Source organism: Octodon degus, unplaced genomic scaffold (assembly GCF_000260255.1).
Source record: "Octodon degus isolate 3935 unplaced genomic scaffold, OctDeg1.0 scaffold00021, whole genome shotgun sequence".
NCBI classification, from domain to species: Eukaryota; Metazoa; Chordata; class Mammalia; order Rodentia; family Octodontidae; genus Octodon; species Octodon degus.
The window spans coordinates 10,747,167-10,772,407 of record NW_004524597.1 but is presented as its reverse complement, the minus strand read 5'-3'; the positions used below and the strand labels follow the sequence as shown (position 1 = coordinate 10,772,407).

General features: G+C 53.9%; 1 protein-coding gene across 7 annotated transcripts in view; it reads left to right on the top strand.

The window, feature by feature from the left end:
* The window catches only part of Cacna1h (calcium voltage-gated channel subunit alpha1 H), a 61,649-nt gene that overhangs the window by 15,873 nt on the left and 20,535 nt on the right, over positions 1-25,241 (top strand). For all 7 annotated transcript variants that reach the window (XM_023711789.1, XM_023711793.1, XM_023711792.1 and 4 more), the window contains exons 3-7: positions 20,862-20,973; positions 21,102-21,235; positions 21,525-21,622; positions 23,281-23,440; positions 24,834-25,149. In XM_023711789.1, coding sequence (XP_023567557.1) covers positions 20,862-20,973; positions 21,102-21,235; positions 21,525-21,622; positions 23,281-23,440; positions 24,834-25,149 — 820 coding nt within the window. The remainder of the gene's footprint in view (positions 1-20,861; positions 20,974-21,101; positions 21,236-21,524; positions 21,623-23,280; positions 23,441-24,833; positions 25,150-25,241) is intronic.

The window sequence follows — 25,241 nt, the reverse complement described above, 5'->3', positions numbered from 1 at the left end:
CCTGCACCCTCAGCTGTGCAACCCACTAGTAGATTATGCTGGCTGAGGGGATTCTCGGGCCCATGACCATGGAGAGCTGGGTGGATGGGTACAGGGGGACATGCTAACTCTGCATTATAGGTTGACCGGGAGCTCTGCTCAGAGCCAGCAAATATGGATGTCGGCCCAGGGGTCTGTGGTTGGCTATCCCCATATGGTAATGCAGGCCTTAGTGCTGTCCAGTTTCCTTCTAGGATCCATGGGAGTTCACCAAAGGTGAAAAGACTGGATAGCAGTGACCCATGGATAAGGCATTCCCACGACGTTTCTCCCAATCTGTGTGTGAGAGCTGATGGTGTTTGTGTCCAGGTCCCACATCCACTCAGCACTTGGGTTCTGTGGGTCAGCAGCCCATTCTCTACAACCCCTATTGCCAGGCTTTGTGGCCTGGGGACTTGTGTCTGGGAACTACTGCTGGCTGTGGACTTGGATTTGTGGCTAACGGTGTGTGTATTGGAGAGTGACAGAGGGATGGGCCCAAAGTGTCCCAGGTCTGCTAGTGCCTTCTGAGGCCCCTGCCCTTTCTGTGCACTTTCAGAGGTGGCTTACCTCTGGGCACAAAGTCCTGGGACATAGGCAGGATCCTCTGTCAGCACAGAGACTGGAACAGTGGCTGTCTGGTGGCCAGGTAAGCAGACCCCTTGACCTAGGAAGTGTCCTCTTTTGTTTTTGTTTTTGTTTAAAACAAGGTCTTGCTATGTAGTTCAGGCTGGCTTGGACTCACTATGTAATCCAGACTGGCCTTGAACTTGCGGTGATCCTCCTGCTTCAGCCTCTTGAGGGGTTGGGGTTATAGCCATGTGTCACCACACGTGGCTAGGAAATGGCTCTTTATCTCTCTGGCATTAGGTAACCTAGGGAGGTCCAGATTGGGATATAGTGCAGGAGTGTCAGGAGCTGTCCCCAGCTCTCACTATGATGAGGGTGCTGCCCCTGCTTGCCCCTCAACCTGTGGGCAACCCTTGGTAGAACCCCTGTGTCTGGCCTGGATCCTTTGTCTTTGATGACTGTGTTCCACCTGTGATCTTCCTACCTTTGGTTATGCAGGGCCTGAGAGGGGCATCAGAGACCTTTTGGCCACCTTCTAAAATCCTGGCCAGGCCACCCCTAGATTTATGTTGGGGTGGAGGTGTGTTCCTGGGGCTATCTTGTTGCAGAGGCCCTTCCTGCCCTCAGCCTTTTTGTGGCTATGCCTGGGTGGGCATCAGGCACAGGGTCCACTAAGGCTGCCCTGCAGCAAGATGTGGTCCTATTAAAAGGGTGCTGTGTTTCCAGGACTGTACACAGCATGGGGAGTTCAGGGCAGGCCTTTGTCTACCTTTCCCCCCAGGTTGCCCCTTGCATGGGGACACACAGGCATCCTTGGTCAGTGTGCTGCCATCACAGCAGGAAGTTTGGGCCTCATAGCCAGTGTTTTCCTGCACATTTGAAATATTGCTGTGTGGATGGTTGGGATCGCGGGATGTTTTAATTCCTAATTTAGACTGTTTATGTGTGGAGCTGAACCCCTACTCACCCCCTTCCAGCACCTCCCTCCACGCCCAGTAATCCCAGCTGCCATGAGTACTGTGTCCACCCAAGGGGTGTGCTAGAGGTAGAGCTGGCCCTAGACCCCTCCCCAGCCAAGCATGGGGTGTCTTTGCTGACTTTGCGGGGCCCTGAAGCAGGTGGGCTCTGCTCACTCCTGGCTCCCACTTGAGGACCTCTTGTGAAGGGCAGTTTCCTCCTTGTGTGCCTCAGTTCTTGCTCTAGGACCGGGTCCTGAGCCATGCTGTGGCCAGCCCATCCTTCCCTGGGCGGGGGTTGGGAGCCCGAGGAATCTGAGGCAGCCTGGGCAGGCTCAGCTGTCTGCCTGGGGAAATAAGAGATGAGGGGGAGGGGAACCCCAACCCAGTGGTGCCACCCTTAGCTCCTTCATAAGCCCCAGTGATCCTCTGACAGCCAGTGGCTTTTTTAAAAACAACTTTAATTAGAAAAAAATTTTTTCCTTCTGTAAGTGTTTGAAGCTTCCTGGTCACCAGGCCAAATAAACTGGTGTGCCCCTCCCCATGTTCCGTTCTCAAGAGGAGTTCTGAGCCTGGAGGAGCTGATCTGGCCACTCAGCTTGTTGGGCTACCGCAGTGAGAGCCCAGGAGCTGCTTAGGGCCAGGACCCATTCTGGGTGGGAGGTATGACCTGACCTTGGGAATAAGGGCTGCTTCAGGGTCTGGGCCATACCACCTGCAGCCTGTCACTTGGGGCTGGTTCGTGTCCTTGGTTTAGTCTGCCCCACCATCTCAGTTCAGCAACTTTCTGGATGTTTGGGAGGGCCTGAGGAGACCTTGCTGTTGCCAGCTGAGGTGCCATTCTGGATCAGACAGGGTGTGAGGTGGGAGATGATGCAAAGGCTTGGTCTGCTCCCAGTCCCTGAAGGTTCACCTGGTCCACAGCCCTCACCCAGCACAGCATTGCTGGGTCACCAGCCTAGGGCGGTCGGTGGGGGGGGTTTCTCCCTCCTGGGCCTTTATCCCCAATGTGTTCTCATCTCAGCCTCTCCTACATGCACAGTACCCCTCCCTCATATGCTCTGGGAGTCCCCCCAAGATCCCTGCCAAGGGATGTGCTCCTCCCTCCATGTTGCACACACTTTGTAGGGTGGCCCGTCTACAGCCCCACTGTGTAGGATGGGGGTTGGGGCTGCTTAGGTATCTGTTCTATGGGGCCTAAGGATGGGGCCAGAATGGAATAAGTGGAGCTGATTGTGACTTCTCCTAATAACACTGCCCATGGCTCTCAGCCCACCCACCAGCCACAGATTGTTGCCTACAGAGTGAACAGAGCATGGAAACTCAGTTGCAAGCCCTTCACAGCTCTGAATACTGGCAGTGCTGGAGTTCCTGGAAGTGAGATTTGCATCTTGACATTGGACAGGTAGTTGCAGTGTGCTGTGGTTTAACTTTCCCAGTAGCTGCGGTGGAACTAAGTCTGCTTGTATGACTAAGCGGATGCTTAGGCAAGCGCAGAGACTGGGGTTTGATCTCCGGCACCACATGCCACACTGGACCTGCCCCCAGGTGCACTGAGCTGTCCAGTGAGTCCAGATGTAGTGGCACATACCTGTAATCCCAGTGCTGGGGAGGCTGAAAACGGGGATCACTACGAGTCCGAGCTGCATAGTGAGACCCTGTACCAAATACATAAAAAAAGAAAAAAAGTCTGCTAGTGTGCTAGGGAGCTCCTCTTGCCTATCTGGGCCGTCCCCTTTTTGCTGTGAGGACATCTCATTCCTGGTCTGGTCCTGTGAAGCCCTCCACCTCCCCAGTCCCAGGAGGCCTGGATCAGGCATTCACAACATGATCTATGCAGGCCCCAAACCTCTCACCCTGCCCCCCAGCTCCAAGCTGGTTATCACCTTGGTCTCAGGTGTCCACAGTCTGTTTGCTTGTTTTCTCAACAGGGACAGACCAAGACAGAGTGAGGTAGGTCCATTGTGTCCATAGTAGGCAGTGGTGGGAAGGATCAGTGTCTACTGTGGGGGTTTCCTAGGCCAGGGAAGGTACTGAGCATGAGCTTCAGGGTTCAGGTGCCTGGATGAGGAGATGAGTGAGGTTAGGGACCAAGAGGGCCATGGGTTTGGCCCATGTCATGGTGTTTCCCCACATCTGCTGATAGGCAGGATTCCTCCCTGTGACCTGCAGGTGCTGACATAGGCAAGGTCCTGAGGACAGGGGAGCTGCACACACTGGGTCCTGGGTGGGCAGACCGAGGCTGTGAATGCCATCTAGGCTGACTCAGGGATCTCTCTGTCCTGCCCAGAAGCACCCCAATCCCAGGTTTATCACAGCTAGAATGGGGTCCAAGAAACTTTTTCCTCCAGCCCTAGAAGTCCCTGCAGGAAGGACATTAGCAGGCAGCTGCCCCAACCCTAACAGTGCCAGGCCCACCTCCATGCAGAGGATGTGGGGTCCTAGCTGCTCCTGAGTGTTGAGTCCTAGGCTATACCTTCTCTGTGGTAGTGGGGGAACCCTGGGACCACGAGCAGAAGGTAATGTAGCTTGCACCATGACACTCCAGCTCTGAAGGAAACCTGGGGATTTCCTGATTAAACAATTTGTTATTAAGGCTCTGGCTTCTTGGAGCTGGCATCCTGTAGCTATAGGATAGAACAAAGGCTTCTCTGCCCAGCAGACAACCCTGCACAATGGCAACCAGTGGGTGGAAGTGGGTGGCCAACTTCCCTCTAGAGCTCCAAGGGGGGTGGTGCCCCATTCACCCAGCATGGACCCAATGGATACCTGTGATACCAGCTTTGTTCTGAGGTTAGGCTGGTGGGAGTGGGCCTGGTCTGCTCTAAGTTGACCTGCTCAGCCACAGGTCCAGCCCTGTGCTAGGCCAAACCCAGGGACATCCTGGTGGGCAGGTAGCAAGGGGAGGGCAGCATCTGCCAGCAGCAGTGTAGGCCCCAGGAATTTTAGGGAGACCAAGAGAGCTGCTGCCGTGTTTGCGTCCAGGGGACCGCAGACATATGGGGCCCAGAATCCTGTGAGAAACTAGTGTGATGGGTGTGCCCTGGCCTGAGACTTGGCTTCTGGATGAAGTTGCTCATCAGCCCTCCTGCTCTGGGGTCTCAGGACCCGTCATGTCTGTGCATACGGACAGGGCCCCTGGAGCTACTGCGAGACAGTCTTATCTCACTTGCTTTTTCAGTGTTTAAAACTGGGAAATTAAAAGCTCTTGTTTACCAGTACACTTAGAAACCAGTGACAAACACTGTGTTAGCTTGATACGTTCTGTTACAGAAAATGGCTGTGTTTTCTGAAGTGTAAAAATTGGGGATGGGTACTGGTTTGGTTATGCAGGGAGGGTGGGAGAGGGCTCCTTGCACTATACTGAGAGCTACTGCTTTTAACCCCACCCCAGGCTTTTTGCAAAACACCTTATAGGGGGCCAAGATATCTGCAACCCCTGCTTCTGACTTCCCAGTAGGGAGGGAGCTGGGCAGTGTCTCCATCCGTGTTGTCTCTGGTAGCAGCTGAGCTGCCAGTCTGTGGCTGGGTCACCAGGCCCCGAGGTCACCATGAGGTTCTAGGGCTGAGCATAGCTTTTCCCTCCATACCTCCTGGAGGCACCCACACTTCCTGTGAGGAGCCCAGAACCCAGGAAATGCAAGTAACAGTCTCCAGCAGTCAAATATAAATGTAGTTTGTGCATGTGGAGATGCACGGTGTCTGTCTGCACCAGGATTCTTCAACTGTGGGTCCCCAGAACTATGGGCAACAAGATTTGAGGGACCAGGGACCGGGCCTATCTGCTCTCATGCCCAAAGGGGTGCTTTTGAAGGAAGACCACTCTCTGTGCAGGGCTATTCCCCCCCAGGGGTACCCAGCAATTTCCACAACTGCAGTGGCTGTGTGTGGATAACCTGCCTTGTCAGGAGGGGAGAGAAGTCCCATTGTGAACTTAAAAAAAGGGACTCAGATGTTCACAGAGCCTTCCTCTTCTTGATGATTTCCAAGAATTCTGCTCCAACATAATGAACGGAGTTATTAGAGGATCGATTGAAACTTTGGAGGGAATCCAGGGTGGGCCACTCAGTGTAGCACTTGCCAGGAGACTCCTTAGGGCCCTCGTGTGTGGTCAGCTGCTGTAGCCAACAAGAGGCACCTGCCCCACCCCCACTGGCCCGGCCCCAGCTCTGCCTTGGTCTGTCTCAGAAACTGCCACACACAGCTGTGTATACATGATCCATTGAGATCAAGGTCTTATTACATGCACCTATAACCCCACATGATATGAGGCCGTACTCTGTGCAGTCTCTTCAGTGTTCACCCTCTGTGGGAGGAGGTCCAAGAGTGCCCCTCATCCCCCATCTGGGGAGTTACTACTTTGGGACATCTTCTGTGGGGTTAGGTGTTGTCAGCACATGTTCTTGCTGCTCTGTCAGTGCCCATGCTCCCTCTACAGGGCCCTGACATGGGCTGCAATGGCTTTAGTGGCCCTGAGGCTCCCTCCCTCCACTGGTCACTCTGTCCTTTACTCTTTGTCCATTTGCTTCTTACATAAGGTGCCACCTGTTTGTTCCTCATTTTCCCCTTTGCCTGTCTCAGTGATGGTCAGTCTTTGACACATAGTAGGTGTTTAGTTATTAATCAGAGGTTGAGGAGTAGCTTCAGGCTACTGTTGGGGTGGGTTTTGAACATTGACTAGGATGTTCTAAATGCAGAAAGGTATTTGAGTGTTGCAGGTAGTAGGTGAGTACAGGGAGTATGCAGAGGGTACATGAGAGTGCCCGGTGGCTCGTGTGACTTTCAGGCTCACAGTGGCCCATGGGGCCTCCTGAGTGTGCCAGCCTGAAGCCTAGATTCTGTTCCTGCCTACTCCTTCCTGGTCTGGAGCTGTTGTACTTTCAGGTATGCAGAATGTCACCCTCCTGTAGCTGGGAGAGGTCCGGCCTACCTCCATTCTGGGGACTTACATGTCTTGGGCTTCATGCATAGTACTTTCCCCTTTTCTGCAAGTTGCCTGGCACAATGGCTCAGCTGGGTTCTGGGCTTAGAGGATTTCAATCCATTAAACACAAGTACTGTGGCTTGAAATGTTTGTGCTGGAGCCACCTGACTGTTCGTGCTGAGTGGGCTGCCACACAGAGCTCTAATTAGTGCCTGACAAGGAACCTTGTCTCGGGGTGCAGAGCTCTGGGGCACAGCTGTGATGCTTTGGCACCACCCCACCCACTGTGAAACCTACTATGCCTGCAGGTTAGGAGGATGCTTTTGTGTGACTCAGTTCTCTGGCACAGAGGGGAGGGGGTACTTCCTCTCCTGTAGAATCCTCTGTCCCATCCATTAAATGTTGATCTATGTCCCCTAAACCCTGTCTGGAGGTCACAGATTGTCTGTAACCTGTCAGGTGATATGCCTCAACCCTCAGTTTACCCGCCAGAAAAATGGCAGCATTGGGGAGAGGTGGGACAGCATCTCAGCCACCAGATCTCCCCCGACATCTACCACTCCCTTAGGTCTCTCCTGGGCATCCTGGATTGGGAACTTGATCCTGGTGGGTGTCATGGCCATACCTGCAGGTAGGAGTTGAGAGGGGACAGGGAACTGTGGGCAGGGCAGGTGCTTGCAGGTGCTGCTTGCTCCCTGTGTCCTCACCTACTCATCTGTCCACATGGTGGTGCCTTGATTGCTTCCATAATGATGCCCATCAAGTGGGACCAGCCTGGAGGCCTCACTTCCTCTTGGTCACTTCTGTGAAGACACTACTTCTATGAGCAGTCACTTTCTCAGGTCCCTGGGGTTCACTATATGAGTTTGGGGGACATAGCTCAGTATGTAAGGGACAGGACAGAGGAATCTACAGGAAAGGAACCTTTGAGGTGACATGCTGAGCAGGAGGAGCCTTTCCCACAAGGATTGAATGGATGCTTGTGTTCCCTAAGTTCAAATGCTAGAACCCTTCTGCTGTGGGATGGTACCAAGAAGTGGGGTTTGAGGTCATTTTGGTTAAATGAGGTCATGAGGGCAGAACCATCGTGAATAGGATTAGTGTGCTGAGAGAAGCAACCCTGGGGCTTTGGCACCGTATGTGGACGCAGGAGAAGTTGGCCATCTATAACCAAGCATGAGTCCTGCCCTGATCCTGGACCTCTGCCTCCAGATTGGGAAATGTACACAAGCCTCCACCCCGAAGGGTGCTGGATTTCTCTAGATCACTTTTTACCTACCACCATCAGGTCAGGACAGTATCTTTGCTTCTGAGATGGGCATGTAGGATACTGATCCACTGGCCAGCCAATGAGAGCCAGTAGAGTCAGTGCCTGCACAATACCCTCAGCAGCTTTCTTGATTTCTTTAGCAGAGCATGGCTCGAGCAAGACCTGAGACCCTGAACTTCAGATAGAGCTTTTGAGGATGTGGCAGCCACAACGTACAAATGTCAGGCTGGGGCTGAGGCCCCAGCGGTAGGGGACCTGGCCTTGGAGGGGCAGTGACCTTGGGGAACCCAAGAGAAGCTAGTTTCAATTTGAAGTTGGGCTTTCTGAGGGTATGGTTCATCCTTTGAAAATGTCACCACTGTTAACATGGCAGGCAGAGAGAGGACAGGACCAAGGCTGAATAGCACCAAATTCAACCTCCACAACCAGAGTAGCCTTTGGGGTCCAGAGAGGGTAGAGGGAGGTAGTTGAAGATCTGATGTGCTGAGTCAGCATAGGCTTCCCTACATACTAAGAAATGCCCAGGGAGACAGATCCTGCCTGGTTCTCAACTTCCATAGGACTGAGAGCTTTCTCCTTTGGGGACTCTACATCTAGCTGTGGAAAGGTCCATCCAGCAACCCTTTGCAGTTCTAATTCTAGTAAGTCATAGACCCTACAGGTTGATGAGAGCTGTAGTGGCCATTCTGAACCCAGGAGTGGGAGATAGAGGGGGAGGGATTCCTTGGGGCCATGGAGGATTCTAGGGCTTGACATTGAGTAGAAGGCCCAGAGGAGGGTATGTATATCTGCCAGCGGAGCCTGGGGCTGTTGATGAGGTCAAAACTACAACCTCACTCCCAGTGCCTGGGATTCATTCTAGATGGTTTTAGATGGTGCTGGTTGGGGTGGAATCGTCTGATGGGCCTTCAGTTCTGTGGAGGAGGACCTCAGCCCTCTGCAGGTTACTGAGGCCTGAGCCTCCCCGGGTGGTAGGGAGCAGCCCAGGAGGGCTAACCCCATCAACAGAGTCACTGCTGCAATCGAGTCTGCCATCAGGGTCCTGTGGGTAATGGTCCATGAGTGGCCCTTAACCCCACTTCACATGTGTGCATTTTCACTGGCACTGTATGAAATCGTGGAGAGAGCCCATAAGGGCCCGTGTGTGGGAGCTGGATCTCTGACGGTGGGACGGTCAGCTGGGGAGGGCTGCCACAAAGTTGGCTTTCTTCCAAAACAACCCAGTTTTCAGGAAGTATCAGTGGAAGGCAGGCTATGTGGGGACAGAGAACCAAGAACACTGCCATATACCCAGCCTATCCATTCATGTTCCTGCCTGAGTCAAGCATGGGCAGGGTTTGTGTGCTGAGGCTGAGACCACAGGTCACCCGCAGCATGCAGGGAGTTGGGTGCTCAGGCTGCAAGGTGAGGAGGGGCTAGGCCATGCTTGTAGGGGCCCCATTACCCTCAGTGTGGCCAAGGCTCAGCAGTAGAGTGCTGAATAGCCAGGCAGGGCATAGGAGGGCTGTGGTGGCCACTGCTGGCCTTGGCTTGCTTGGATTCAGGGTTTTCTCTGGCTGCTGCTGTGTGATGTGAGGTAGGAAAGTGGGGACAAGAACCAGCTTAGGGACCTGGACCAGGTCGGGCCAGGCTGCAGATTGGAGGTGAGGACTGGAACAGTGAGAGACCAGATAGACCTTTTGGCCCTTCTACTACGTCTTGGTTGGACTTCTTGGGGCTCCGGCTCAGCCTCCAGTCCTAGACACTCCTGGACAGACACATCCAGACAGCTTACTTGGTTGACTTGTGAGCTTCCTGGCCAGATTGGAGGGTGAGGCTGGCAGGGGAGCTCCAGGTCTCGTTCCCATGGAAGGAGCGCCCAGTCCCCTAGGGGTGCTAATTTGGGCCACTGGCAGCTGTGTAGTGGTGCTCGGGCAGTTATTTCTGGCAGTGCCAGCCCCCAGGGCCTGTCCATGGGCAAGCAGCCACCTTCCCCAGGGTCCTGCTCTGTTCTTTCTGTCCATATCTTTCCCTCCCAGGACCCTCCAGGGCCTGGGGGTGTGCAGAACCCACTATGGGCAGGGATGTGGCTGGGAAGGAGATCCTGCCTCCCGCTGCCAAAGCAAGTCTGCTGAGCATGCTGAGGGGGGAGCCTTCACTGCACCCTGCAGGCACTGGGCCAGAGCTGTGACATGGAGATCAACAAGTATCTGGAAATTTGGGAGAGCAACAGGATTGGGGCCGGCTCTGCTTTCACACAGAACATTCCTGGGGAGCTGTGTCTTCTGTGCCCCCCCCACCCCCACCCCGTGCCTGCTGGCGTTGCTGCATGCTGCCACCAAGTGGCTGGCTGCGTGTCAGTGCTGCTTCTCTGCCTGCCTGCACAGCCTGTCTTCCTGCAGGCATGGGGACGAGCTGGTTATCAGGCACTTTTCCACTCAATTATCCCCTGAAAAGATCCCAAATCAAGCACTTTATTAACAGCTAAGCAGAGGCATTAGCACTCTTCTTAATTAGCCTGGTTTTAAAAATGGAGCCCAGTTGGAGGAAACCATGGCATGTGCTGCAGGGTGTTGCTGCAGAACTTGTCTCTCTCCATGAAGATGGGGGCTACCTGCTGAGAAGAGCCGAGATCTCATCATTTTTCAAAGAACTGGAAGTGTGTGTATGCACACTGGAACAGAGCACATATGCAGGGTCTGCCTGGCTGGGGGCTCCTGGAGGTCTTGTCCAGGCTGTAAGGAGTTGGGGGCTCCTCACCCTTCCTGCACACTGCTACTGGGATGAAGGGGCAACTCAAGGCTGATCAGCATGATGACCACCCAGGCTGGGTAGGGCATTTCTCATCTGCTGCTCAGTGTTGGGGTTAGGGTTAGAAGAAGCCACAACTCATCAGGAATGCCAGCCTGAGGTGAAGGGAGAGGGACATGAGTTCCAGGTTTCTAGAGGCCGCTGGCATAGGCAAAGCTAGGAAGGAGACTGTTCTGGCAGCTGTGGCCAGTCATTGGTGGGGTGATCTTCTGTCCCTTGGCTGGAGGTGCTTTCCCACAGCAGCCCAGCCTCCCTTCCCCCTGTGACCCAAGCCTCTGGAGAACAAACAGCTCCATGTTTGGCTGCTTCCCCTCATACCTCACCCCCCAGCCCGGAGAGCTAAGTGTGAGTCATGCAGGCTGGGCGCTAGCTTGCAGGCCACGCTCCCTGGGCCAGGCATAGTGTGGGGTGTAGGGTCAGGGACTCCAGAATGAAAGCTTCGAGCAGAAAGCAAGTTTGGCTTAAGGTGGCAAGGGAGGGCAGTGGGCAGAGGATAAGACAGATGATAGCCCGCCAGGGGAGGTGGGGTGCTGGCAAGGACACCCCTGGGGCAAATCCTGAGCTTCATGAGCATTTCTTTAATGGGCACAGGTAACCGTGGGCATTGCTGAGCCACCAGCCCTGGACCAAGGCTGAAGAGCACCCTGTGCGGGACTTTTGGTCTGTGAGACTGACTACACCTGGACTTTTGGGGTTGATGAAGGCATGAGTGGAGTGGCCCTGGACAGCTGTCAGGTCCTGATGTAGGGGTGATGGGCGAAGTACTGCTGGGCCTCCCCAGGATTAGATGGACCTGTACCTCAGTGCCAAGTGAATGGCTTATGGGAAGTTCTGGACTTGGCCAGTTGGCACAGGGGGCAGTGATGTCCCCAAAGTTGGGATAACTGGGGGTCATGGAGCTGCCAACCCAACTAGGTTCAGTGTGCAGAGGTGCTTTCTAGTAAAATGGGGCATGTCTCCTGATGACTTGTATAGGACATATAATTCAAGCAGTCCATCCCTTTCCAAACACAGACTGGTCCTCTGTATGCCCCTTCCTGCACTTAAAACACAGGGTATTCTGACTGTAACCCACTGTGTCTGGGATCCCCTCCACCCAACTCCAGCTTCTCCTCACCTTGTCAGCAGATTGTTGTCATAGCAAACAGCCTCAGGGAAGGAAAGAGAGGCTCCTTTCACCTCCCCATTCTGGAAACCAGGACAGTACCCACACGGCTTTGGGGTCTCAGTGCTGGAAGTTCGCTGAGCACTGTCATGTCTTGTAGGTGTGGAGTTTTCGTCACTTCCTCCGTAGTAGGACATGGAGGTGGGCCTGGGGGTTTTGTCTAGGCCATGAAGTCAAAATAGGCTAAGTCTGGCCCAATGCCAAGGCCTGGCCCTAGTGCCAGGGCCTGGCGCTAGTCCTGCCCCAGTGGCTAAGGCATCTAGAGGAAGGGAGGATGGGGCAGGGAGCTGAAAGGACAAGGGGCAAGCCTGGCTCTCCTCGGGGATCCTGATGGACCTGACCCCTCCCCCTTTGAGACCCCTTTTTTCATTCTTTTTATTTTATTTTATTTTATTTTATTTATTTATTTATTTATTTATTTATTTATTTATTTATTTATTTTTTTATTTATTTATTTATTTTTGTGGTACTGGGAATTGAACTCAGGACCCTGTGCTTGCCAGGCAAACACTTATTCTACTGAGCCATCTCCCTGACCCCTAGAGACCCCTTTTTACAGACTAATCTCAGCCAGTGGTGTCCTTTTCTGCTCATGTTAAAGGAGCCTGTGAAGATTGAAGAGCATGCTCAGCCCTCCTGGAAAGATGACCCCCATTGCCAGGCCAGTCCCTACCCAGCATCCCATCTTGGCCCACTCCACCTAAGAACAGCTTGCTGTCTACGGCCATACCACCCTGAACGCACTCGATCTCATCTGATCTCGGAAGCTACGCAGGGTCGGGCCTGGTTAGTACTTCGATGGGAGAACAGCTTGCTGCCCTTCAGCCCTGTACAGCCCCAGCCTCCTCCCAGGATCTCCCTGACTTAGGTGGCCACTAGGGGCTCCCATGTTGGCATGGTGGGCCGTGGGCCCTGTGCCCTGATGAGGCATCCATGAGCACTTACATAGAACCTTGATGGCCTCAGGCTGCTGGGAAGGCAACCCTGTTGGTTACACAGGCCACTCTAGGGAGGAGCAGAGTTGGGACCTTGGAGCATCTAGGGCTGAATTAGTTCAGAATATAGATCGTTGTAGTTGGGACTTTTGTGTCCTGGGCTCTGGGGAGCCACAGCAGGGTTTGGGGCAAGCGAGGACCTTAGCTCTTTGTTCTAGAGTCAGGTGGGTGGGCAGCTTTGACAAGAGGGTGAATGTCCCTAGGATATTATGGGTGGTGGGCCTGCTGTATGGCGGTTTGTAGCAAGCAGGTGGGGTTGGAGACATCTGGAGTCATGGAGAGTGTTGGGGGGCAGCTGTGGTGATGAATAAACTCACTGGGGCTTTGGAGGATGGGAGGGAAGCCCCTTGAGGTTGAGGTGGGCAGTTCAAGGAGGATAGTCAGGAGATTGTAGTGCCTGATGCCCCAACCCTGCTGGGGACAGATCCCAGAAGGGTGCTTGAAACAACCTGTGTGCACACAACTTTCTTTGTGCTGGTGTGTGTCAACCCACAGTAGATCTCTGTTACTTAATGCTGGAACAACTGAACCTGTATATACTCTGCCCCATTTGACCAGTACAGCAGAGGGAATCTTGTTAATGTCACTAACCAATTGATTAGTCAGGGGTGCACTTGGGCTAACTCTCCTAAATGCCTGGACTACATGCCAGTGGCCACTCCAGGCTGAGGTACAAAGTTCAGGGGCTTCTGCCTAGACCGGTGGGTCCCTCTGGCTACAAGATAGACACTGATTCCTTATGCCCCTTCTGCATCCTGCAGGCCATAATCCCCTGCATCCTGCACCCCCATCTCTGCCTGGGGATGGTTCCATTCCAGGGCCCCAAAGCCTCTCCTCTGAGCTACCCTTCTAATGGGTGTCCCTCTAGAGACCCAGAGCCAGGAGCAAATCCTACCCACAACAGTGGTAGACAGGTGTCCTTGGAGGTCACCGAGTCCAGGACCCCCTGCCACTCCACTAGGCATCAAGCCTGGTTTGAGTGGGGTTCACGGAGCCAGCAGCCTACGTCAGGTGTGTCCCTGCACCTCATGTAGCAGCTTTCCTGCCTTTGAAGGCACCTATAGGCTTCATGTTCCAGGGCCCCCAAGCTAGACTGCCTTCTACCCTCAAGTCCTGCACCCTTCACCCAGAGTCTGGAGGAGCATCATTGCTGGCCTCTGGGTCCTAGCTTTCTTCAAAGTGCTGCTCAACTCCCACCCCCGCCTGGCAGGGGTGGGAGCAAGGGCAAGACCTGGCATCATGGGGCTGTAGGGAGGATCTGAGTGGGTATTGCTGGGGAACATAACAGCCATACAGGCAGATTCCATGAGTTGGAATGCTGCAGGCCCTGGACAGCCACACGGCAGATGGAGAGACCCCACTCCCCATGCCTGCCTGAGTGCTGGGTCTCTCATCCTTGATCCTTATAGATCTTGGAGAATGGTGAATGGCTGGGGCTGCAGCCAGGCAAAGCTATAGTTCAAAAGTAAAGCTTGGTACTTGGGCTGCAGTGATTGTTGAAGTGTGGTTCACATACCATGAATTTGCCATTTTAAAGTCAATGGCTCAGTGGTGGTTAGTGTTTGCAGTGTTGTCTCCCCAAGCTTCACAGCATTTCTGGATTCCCATAGGGAACTCTTCCCAATTAATGCTTACTTTGCAGCCCCCAGTAGTCTGCCAACTTTCTGTCTCTCTGTCTCTCAATCTGCCCCTTGCGGATGGTTCACTTAGGCAGTCATATGATATGAGGCCTTTTGTATCTAGTTTTCTTATGCAGGTTTATGTTTTCAGAGATAGGGATGGTCTCAGGCCTCTTCGTTTTCAAGGCTGAGTAATATTTCATTACATAATACACTATATGTCTGTTTATGGACCTTTACACTCTCTGTACCTGTGGCTGTTGTGATCAATGCCACCATGGACCTGTGTGGACAGCACCAGTTTCCTGTGGCCTTGACATGGCCCTCCACCTATCGCCCTCCACTTACATCTTCATGGATGTGAAGCATATTGACTTGTCTATACCCTTCTCTGTACGTATGTGAGAATGCACATCTTTCAGGAAAGGTTTTATGTTGTGGCTGTTCTGCATAAATGGGGCTGTGCGTCTTCCTCAACTTGTCAGTCATGCCCCGTGTTCCCTGAGCAACAGTACCATCACTGTGTTCTGTGGCCACCTATAAGCACTCTTGGGAATGACTGCTCTTTCATCTTCTCTCTACACAGTGTCCTGCTGCTTGGTCACCACTGGGCAGGCCCCAAGGGATCAGTGCCTTCAGTGCCATGTGTTCAGTGGCACTTTGGGACTGTCCCAGTCCTAGGTGGATGGTGGAAAGCTGTGCTTAGGGAGGCTGCAAGCCAGACACTGGATGGGTTGACATAGGATGTGAAGCTGTCATCTAGCAAAAGGGCCTGTTCAGTTGTACTTGAACTGATAGACACCCTGGCTTCATGCTGGACTGCTGTCTTCTCTGCAGAATTGTGTTCCCCCGTGAACAAGTATGTCTTCCTTCTCAAGCAAATTGAAAGAATAAAGTTGAGTGCTCTCAAGAAGGATGGGAGCATGCAGCTAGCATGGCATGTGGGTGGCATGCAAGCTCCAGGCTGCAGAGCAGGCAGGGAGGGGCAGCCCCTGCAACCCCCAGGGGTGGCAAGACTTGGTTGAACCAGGGCTCCATTGGGAGATGGGAGCTACAGGACTGGGCATGTGACCCTTATGATAGGCAGTATGAGCACGGTGTGGGGTGTGGCCCCTTTGCTCTGGACTCAGCTCTCTCTCACCCAGGCTTAGGTCTCACACACCAAGCTGTTGTGGATTTGGCCTAATGGAGCTCAGCCGGCTGAGCAGATTGCTCTGCCAGTGATCAGGGATGGGTTGGCTTGGAACCTTGTAATTCTCCTAGCAGCAGGGCTTTGTCATGTTCACTCTGATTTCACAAGGCAGACCAGCAGGAATCCCTGCCCAGAGTCCCTGGGGAGTCACTCTGATCTTGTGGGACAGGGAAGCAGCCACCCCTGGGTCCAACTCTCAACCCCCACCCCCAGCATGGCTGTGCATCCTGCTGTTCTGAGGATTTGCAGCCAGCATATGGCAGTGTGCTCCTGACCTTTTAAGTGAGAGACAGCAACACCCTGTCCTGACCTGTGGAGATATCCTTCCCCTGCAAACAGATGCTTAGTGTAAAGGAGGAGTGACGACCTAAGCCTATGAAAGGAGGATTAAGCGCCCTCTGGTTTGTTGCCCAGAGGGATCCACACGAGTTCCCTCAGTGCCTGGAAGAGAAAGTTTTGACCTTCACAGTACATAGGGAGAGGCTGAGGCTTATGGAGGCTAAGGGTCTGGTAGTGTAGACTCAGGGTCAGACTTCAGATCCCCTGATCCATTGTGGGGATGTCACTGTCCACAGCTTGGGGCTATATGAGCTGCATGTGAATAAGGAACACTGAGATTTGGGTAGTCCAGAGCCATACAGGTCTGTTCAAAGACCTCTGCCCCTTCCAAGAGATAGTATGGCCTCTGGAGGCCTTCTGGCTGTGCCGCATAGCAGAAGTCCCTGCCTACCAGGGCCTAGGGATGTTGATGTCCATATGGCTTTGTCACCCAGCAGAGGAGTATGCAGCTTTCAGGCTCCTGCATCTGGACTCATGATGGCATAAAAGTCATTGTCCTCCCTATCAACAGGCAGGTCCTCCGGAACAGTCTGCTGTGGCCCTGTGAGTTATCTTCTAGACTCTCCGAGTGAGAAAGTGTAGATAGATGCATTGGTTTCCTAGAAACTATGCTGCTCTGCTCAGTGAGGGTGGAGTCCATTGTGGTCTTCAGACATCCCTACTGCCCCCTCACACTTGCTCTGTCCCCAGCCCTGCAATCTAGCATGATGGGTGCTTCAGCACCACGGACAGCACCCCCAGTGTGTGACTCCTGTAACCCTTAGGAGGCTGCTTGATTTTGAGCTTTGTTTTACAGTACTAGGAAATGAGCCCATGTGAGCTCTCCTACTGAGCTACATCCCTAACTTACTTTGTTTGTTTGTTTGTTTGTTTGTTTAGCTTAGGTCTTACTAAGTTACCCAGGTAGAACTTAAAACTCTGAATTTGCAGTCTTGCCTCAGCCTGAGCCTTTCTCAACTCCCTCAGTGTTGGGATTACAGGTGTAGGCCACCACACTGGCTTGGGGTTGCTATTTTTTTTAAGTATTGGGGATTGAACCCAGGGCCTTTACATGGAACTACATCTCCACACCACCCCTTTAAAATTTTTAAAGGATTTTGATAAATTTCCCAGGCTCAGCTGAAACTTGTGAGCCTCCTGCTTCAGCCTTCTTGAGCAGCTAGGGTTACAGGTGTGTGCCACCATGTCCATCTGAGGAGCCACATTTGAGGTGTTTGTTTGGGGTACTTTGGAGCCAAACTCCTTGGGAAGTGCCCCTGTGGTAACCTGGGAGATCTGTAGATGCTTCCATGGCTTCAGCATAGGCTTTTATAGGCTGGTGAGTGGTCCATTTTCTGTCACAGAAAGAAAGGTGGGGTAGATATCTTTGTTTCAGCACACCTGAGAGTCTGAGAAAAGATCACTTTCGCCAGAGAGATTAAAGAGTCAGACTCCAGGTAGGGCGTTGGTAGTGTGGAGGGGTGCTGACCCCACAGATGAGAGGGAAGCAGAGTGGTGGATGACAGGATGTCCTATGGGTTGTGTGGAGTAGGGGCCAACAGAGTGGGCACTGCTCAATGAGTTCCCTCACCACAGAGCCTCCTGGGACCCCCCTCCCCAGCCCCTCTCTGGGCTTGTTTCTCAATTCTTTGCTGCTCACCAGCTTCAAGCCCTGGGGAGCTCATAAGAGAGGCCTCCTTAGTCTTCTAGGAGGGACCCAGGCCTGCAGCCCTACCTGACTGAGTGCCCTGGCTGTTCATCTAACACTGTCTTATCTGCACATCAGTCTGGCTTCCACTGACCCATGATTATAATTTGTAGGATTTGGTTTAAAACCTAAAAGAATTTTAATTAAAACAGAAAATCCTTCTGCGTAATTAAACCTTTGGATGTTACCAGGCTTTGTGTGATGGGGCTGGTTAGCATCCCCTTCCTCAGCTGTGCACATGAGCAGGATTGCCTCAGGAGTACGTGGGCTGTCCCTTCTAGTTGGATGCTGGGCTCTAACACATATGTCTGTTGTAAGCTTTATTGAAGGAACCTCCTTGAATTGCTAGGCACTCCCTTTGGCCCTGTGCCCCTGGAGTCCCACTGGTAGGCCCAGGGATGAGAGCTGTCGTGGGTATGAGGGTGTTCTCTGGAGCAGCTGCTTTTGGTGAGAGTCTCACCGTAGGATGCTGGGGAAGGGGAGGCTGAGGATTTTCTGGTTGCCCACTCCAGATTCAGGACGTAGCAAGGCATCCTGACTGCGTGGCCTTGGGGAGAATGTTAGTGTCTCTCTACTGGTGGCTGCTGATACGCAGCCATAGTAGACTGGTATCTGTCTGAAGCATGATGGTTTACAGATGACTTTTTATAGCTATTGCAGCAGGGTGTATCTGCATGTGAGGTGTCCTGTCTGAGAGCCTGCTGAGGGTGTGCATTTGAGGTGACTTTCAGCTCAGGGACTGGTTCTGAGAAGATGCCTGGTTAGGATAGCCCTCCACTCTCTGAGAATCAGCCACCAGGGCTGAGGTTTCAGATGGCATAGCAGAGGAGACAGATGGAAGACCTAGGTCTTGGAAAAACTAACCTGGAACCTTGACTCAAGTTATTTTTGAAGAGCATTGTTGTGGCACCAGCTGGTGAGTGGCCCCAGTTGCCTGCGCCTCTTGCCCTGCGGGGAGGATGTGGACAACTGTTAAGATACTGGCATGGGCACAGTCTGCTTCACCGAGCTAAGGTTCTGGGCAAGTTCCCTCCAAGCTGCTCCAAGACTGAGGGATACCCATGCCTTCCCCTTCAGGCTCCCCTCTGGTGCACTGGGTCACCTCAGCACCAGGGGATGCTGGGTGCTGTAGCATTAGTAATGGTTGGGGGCTGGCAGGTGGCTGATGGGCTTGTACTGGAGACCCTTATGGCAGGTTAGCCAGGTGAGAGGGAGAACATGTACCCATATGTCTCTGTGGTCATGGGGTAGGCCTGGGAGAAACTAGGCAGAAGACGGGGATAGGCTGGAGGCCACTGCTGAAGCAGTGTTTGTTGACATGAGCATTGGGGGAGAACTTGGTGTGGAAAAGAGGGTCCTAGTTCCAGAAATACAGTCCCCATCTAATGGTGCAGGTGGTAACCCTTGAATCCCTGTCTGAGCCTCCCTGAGACTCACAAATGCCTTACCTTCCTCTTCTATTCCTCCCTTGTCCTGGACCCACCCAAGACCTACCTTACAGGGAGAGTGGTGCCCTGCAAGAACAGGAATCCAGCTAGCTGGAACATGAGCTTAGACAAGGGGGCAGCTCTCCAGCCCTGTGTTGTCTCCTCCTGTTGGTGCTTGCCCATGCCCATGCCGTACTATCCCTCTGCCTATGCTGTCCTTCCCAACAGCCCGTGCCCTACCCTAGTCCACTTTGTTTAGCCCTAGATACTCCTGGATGTCAATACTCCTCCACCAGTCACAGAGGACATGCATAGCAGTTACAGGACAAAGGTGCCCAGGGAGGAGGGTAAAGCCACAGCCTCACTGCCTGGGCCTGCAACCAGCACAGAATCTGGAGGCCAAGGTGCTGGGGACGCTGCAGGCACAACTTAGCTCTCCATCATGTTGTAAGTAAACCCACGCACAGGTGGGAGTTCTGTGGTGCTGTCTGCAGTCGTAGCCTCCCCTGAGTGGGAAAGGGGTAGGTGCAGGCAGGAGGGCTCCCCAGTCTAAGGATGAAGCTGTGTGCTGCCCTAGTGGGAGGCTGATTTCTGTTTTCTGCAGCCCCATTATGGCAGAGGCACTTGTTACTGCTGAACCCATTAAGTGTAATTACGACACGCTTGGCAGGAACCTGTAATTACAGTGATGGCTCAGAGCCACGATGCAAGGCGCCACCATGGGTTGGGGGCCTGGCTCCAAAGAAGCAAAGAGGTAAGTCAGGGACTGGCCAGCGTGTCCCTGTAGGAGGATGGCCTTGCTTCCCCCTGCTGAGCTCCAGGCCTAGTCTGATGGGCAGGGAAGCCTTGTATATCTTGGGACCTGAAGCTCCTGGGATGATCCTCCACTTGTGCTTGAGGCCTGGGCTTGCAGCCCTGGAAACCCATGTAGCCCCCATGCCCAGGGCTCCTACATACATTCTCTGAGCACCACTGGCATGTGACGTGCAGGGCAGGATTCTTGTGTGGCTGCCAATCACCATCAGCTTGATGCCAGAGCAACTCTAAGGAGATGGTGGGGGCTGCAGGGCAGAGGCTTAGAGGTAGGTGACATTGAGCAGAGGATTTGAACCCTGGGCTGCAGTCTAGAGCCTGGCCTCCTGTGAGGGTAGGCTGCCCATCCCTGTCACTCCTAGTCCCTGTGGTGTGGGGTCATGGTGTTACCATCAGGTCTTAACTTCCATGACTGGTTCCAAAGACTGGATTGACCTTCCTCCTCAAGCCTGCTTCTGCCCTTCTTTCCCTTCCATCTCTGTGTACTTGGGCACATGCATGAGAGTGTGTTTTACTGGGGATTGAACTCAGGGTCTCCATACTAAGTTACATTCCTAACCCTTTTTTTGAGACAGTCTCGCTAAGTCATTATTAGGCTTGAATTTGGAATACTGCTTCAGCCTCTTAGAGTACTGGGATTATGAGTATACTCATCAAAATCTCTGTAAGAAAAGTCACTTTTGGTGGTCAGTGATCTCCACCCTCTTCCCTCTTGGCTGCAGACCAGGGGTGGAATGGTTCTGTGTGGGATACTGGGTAGGATGCCTGGGTGAGAACCTAAGTGGGCCCCCACGAGGCGTCAGGCATAACAGTCAGGTTGTGGGCTACCTCAGCAAAGTTGCTGTTGTGGTAGTTGGGGCAGGCAAGTTCCTCTACCCCATCCTTAAGACTGTAGAACAGGCCTGATGGAGGGGGGATGGTGTGTTAGGGGGCACACCATAGCACCACCTGGTGGCCACCTTGAGAAGGACAGCATCCTTGTCCTGAGGCCTCCCTAGCATGCCTGGATGAGGGTGCACCCTAGTGGCCTGATGGACACTGGAGTCCCAAGCTGAGAGGTGGGGTGTTTACTGAATGTCGTCCTTAACGTGTGCACATGGTTCGAGCACGTCAGCATGCTAGTCATCATGCTCAATTGCGTGACCCTGGGCATGTTCCGGCCCTGTGAAGACGTCGCCTGCCGTTCTGAGCGCTGCAGCATCTTGCAGGTGGGGGACATGGATGGGGCGTAGTTTTGGTTGGGAACTTCGGGTAGGGCTGGGTAGATCTCTGGTGGGTGGGGTCTTGAGTAGAACAGGGGGCTCCCTCCTGCCCTGATTTGTGCCCCTCCCACCAGGCCTTTGATGACTTCATCTTTGCCTTCTTTGCCGTGGAGATGGTTATCAAGATGGTGGCCCTTGGGCTGTTTGGGCAGAAGTGCTACCTAGGTGATACCTGGAACAGGCTGGACTTCTTCATTGTCATGGCTGGGTATGGTGGGGTGCCTGGCTGCACGCAGGAGAGCCCCCCAAGGAGAGCCCTCTTTCAGTTAGAGAAGAGGCACAGATGTGGGACCTCGCTATAAAGAGAGCTGAGGTGCCCAGCTTGGCCTTTGGTGGGCAGGAGGGTGGGAGAAGGTGTGTGCTGGGTGTACAAGTGTAGCACATTAAAAGAGAGAGATGGGCAACCTGTGGATCAGTATTCATGGGGCCCTGAGGTGCCAGCCCTGTGGGGGCATGGCTCCTCCTGCAGCACCTCCCTTGAGCCTCCCCTTCCCCAGCATGATGGAGTACTCCCTGGACGGGCACAACGTGAGCCTCTCAGCCATCCGCACTGTGCGCGTGCTGCGGCCGCTCCGTGCCATCAACCGTGTGCCAAGTAAGTGCCCACCACCCCTTGGTAGAGCCAGACATGTATCCTTTGGAGTCTTGTGGGAGACCGAAGGCTCAGGACTGGGAGGTGATAGCTCCAGGTCCCTCTGCCCAGCTCAGGCCCAGGTACAAGGGGTAAAGGGGGAAGGCTGCTGGTGTGGGTCCTGGAGGACTTGGATCCTTTCTGAGGAGAACCAAGCTGGGTGTGAAGGGCAGCCAAAGTATAAAGGGCCCAGTGCTGAGTGACAGGAGTCATTCTAAATCTCAGGTTCCTCCTCGACACAGCATCTGGGGGCAAGGCTGGGAGCAGAGCAGGTAGCAGGTGGCTTCATTATATTGGCAATCCCAGGATGGCCTGAGGGTGTTGTGGACTCCTGTGTGTCCTTTGCAGCCTACCCCTCCCATGGGGGAGTGGAACAAGGAGACTTACGTCTCAGAACAGGACCTAACCTGGGGAGAGAGCCTGGTGTGGTGGCCTGGTAGAACACACCAGCACAGCACCTGGCCTTTGTGGCTGAGCCCTGGCCAGGCATCCACGTCTGCAGAGAGAACTCCAGACCTCTGCCAGTAGCTAGAAAGAGGACCAGTGGGCCCTGCTGGGCCAGTTTGTGCCATGTGGAGGACTCACAGGAATCATGTGGCTGTGTGTCTGGACCCTGCCTGCTTGGACACTGGCTTCCCACTGGGGATGATTTGGGATTTCTCTTCAGAGTTCTCGGTGTTGGGGTGGGGGTGCCAGACGTCCAAGCAGAGCAGATATGTGCATACCTGTGCGGGACTGGCTCCTGGGGCCCACGTGTGGTATGTTCTTGCGCTTTGGCCACCTGACCTGGTCCCTGGGAGTTTTGCCACCCTAGGCTTCTCCACAGCCCTCCAGGTGTCAACCACACCAGGCCAGATGCCAGCCTTCTTTCCTGGCTATACTTTGCAGAATGAGGTCAGGCTCAAAAATGCTATGTGACTAAAGACAAGTTACTGAACCCCTCAGAGGCCCAGTTTCCTGCTTTGACAGTGAACAACAGTGGTTCTCCCAAGGGTGGCAGTGAAGGGATGTGCATGTGACTCTTGGCACTGCCTGGCACTTCCTTCATGTTCAGTCTTGTCAACAGAACCAGTGGCTCTTCCACATGCTCCTGGCCCAAGCTGGGCTCAACCAGGCTGGACTGTAGCTCCCACGAGGAGCCCTAGGATGGTTCAAGGATGCATCTTTTTGTCTGTTGGGCCCCCTGTGACCCCTGGAACTGTGGGTTTGGAGCCAGCTGCTGTCTGATTAGGATGGAGCTTGCTTATTGTCCATCTCCTGTGACTTGCTTCCTTTCTCTGTGTGTGAGACTTAAGTGTCTCTTCTGGCATGGACTCCCCTGTGACCTGTGGGCCCAGCCTGCCATCACCACTGTCAGGGGTCTGTAAGACCTCTTGTCACACAAGGACCCAGGGATGCTGGTGGTCAAACCTGCCCGTTTGTTTCTACCTCTCACCCCTCTAGAAGGAGCAGGTGCTGCCCTGCCTTCACTCACTAGGGCTATGGCCTGTAACCCTCTAATTGCAGCTCTGACCCCGGAGCATCACTGGGGCATGCACATCCGGGTGGGGAGCACAGTGCAGCCTACCAGAAGAGTCACCTGACCCACATCAGCACACTGACTGCCTCTCCTCCCTTCGCAGGCATGCGGATCCTGGTTACCCTGCTCCTGGACACGCTGCCCATGCTTGGGAATGTCCTTCTACTCTGCTTCTTTGTCTTCTTCATCTTCGGCATTGTGGGTGTGCAGCTCTGGGCTGGCCTACTGAGGAATCGCTGCTTCCTGGATAGCACTTTTGTCAGGTGTGCAGGCCCCACCCCTTTGTGCAGGTTGTGCCTCAGTCTCCCCCCTTTAGGACGCCACCTACCAGGCTCCTTCAGGCCATGCCCACTGTGTGAGGGCTCTCCCACCCTGCAGACCACACCAGCAGAGCCCTTCTCCAGATGACTGCGGTCCATAGTGGGAATTGCGTTCTGATTCACTTTTCCTGCACGGACCTCTTTCCTTATTTCTGTGTATCTCCCTTCTCTTTGCCTGAATGTTTTTATGGACTCCAGCATCCAGGGCTGACCCCACAGTATGCACTAACCTCGGCTCCCCCACTCGTCTACCTTCTGTGGACCGGAAAGTTCTGGGGTGTGCCCAGGGGCATGACCAGGAGGGCTTTCTGGGGCTTCTGTGTTGTACTCAGTCCTGCTCAGAACAAAGCTATAGCAGTGGGAGATCCCGGCAGCCTCTGTGCAGCAGCAGGATCGTCCCCAGGAGCACAGGAGGATGGAGATGTGGGTGTAAAGCCAGACACTTTAGGACAGGCGCCGACAGAGCCAGGGGTGGAGGCTTCCCCACCCTGGGGCAATGTGGTCCATGTGTTGCGCCTGCTTTAACACTAGGAGTCTGTGGTTCTGGAAGCCTGCTCAGAGGGGAAGCTGGTCTTGTCCTACTGCTTCCTCCTATTTCTAATAGTGGACCACAGTACCTACTTCCTGTCTGTCCTTGCTCCCTCACAGCTCTCAGGGTATTGCACTCCTACTTCCTGCTGCAGAATGGGGCTCTTAGCCTTTATCTTTCATCCTGGATTCATGTGGCCTGGGGCTGACGGCCTGCTGGGGTTACCCTAGAAAGTAATTGCAGTGCTATTAAGTACTGCCTCTACCAGGCCCTACAGATGATCTGTGTTGCCAGTGCCCAGCACCCGGTCAAACAAACTTGTGACCTGGCTACCCACTGAAGTGGTATCTGTTCTCTGGATCCATGAGGCTTTAGGCTTTTGGGGAGCTTATGGCGGAAGGGTGGGTTGGTGAGGGTTGGAAAGGGGGCGCTCCGAGGAGGCATTAGTGGACCTGAAGCTGTTGAGATGCCCTGGTCCACCCAGCAGGTTGTGCTGGCTCAGGAGTGGAGCTGTCAGGGAGGAGGGCAGGAACAGTAAGAAGACTGTCCAGGACCCCTAGAGTTGGAGAGGCTGGATGGGTTTGCTTTCTGGTTATCCTCCATGGGCTCTTTAGCCACCTCATCCTGTCTACCTGTCCCTGGTAGCCAGGGCCAAGGTAAGAAACAGCATGATGTTCCATCAGGGTGGTCACTTTCCAAAAGCCAGTGTGACAGCAGAATCAGGCTTTTAGGCCCTGGGCAGAGGAAGATGGGCAGAGAAGGGGGGTTAAATGTGACCTCCCCCGAGCCTCAGCTTTGACTTTCCAGGAACAACAACCTGACCTTCCTCAGACCATACTACCAGCCAGAGGAGGGCGAGGAGAACCCCTTCATCTGCTCCTCACGCCGTGACAATGGCATGCAGAAGTGCTCGCATATCCCTAGCCGCCGTGAGCTGCGTATGCAGTGTACACTGGGCTGGGAGGCATATGGACAGCCACCAGCTGAGGCCGCAGGGGCTGGCCGCAATGGCTGCATCAACTGGAACCAGTACTACAATGTCTGCCGGTCAGGGGACTCCAACCCCCACAATGGCGCTATCAGCTTCGACAACATCGGCTATGCTTGGATTGCCATCTTCCAGGTAGGCACCAAGCCACAGGGCTCCTGTCATAGGACATGGAACAGGCTCCCTTGAGAGAGCTGAGAGAGCCGTCATCCTGGAGCGCATGGTGT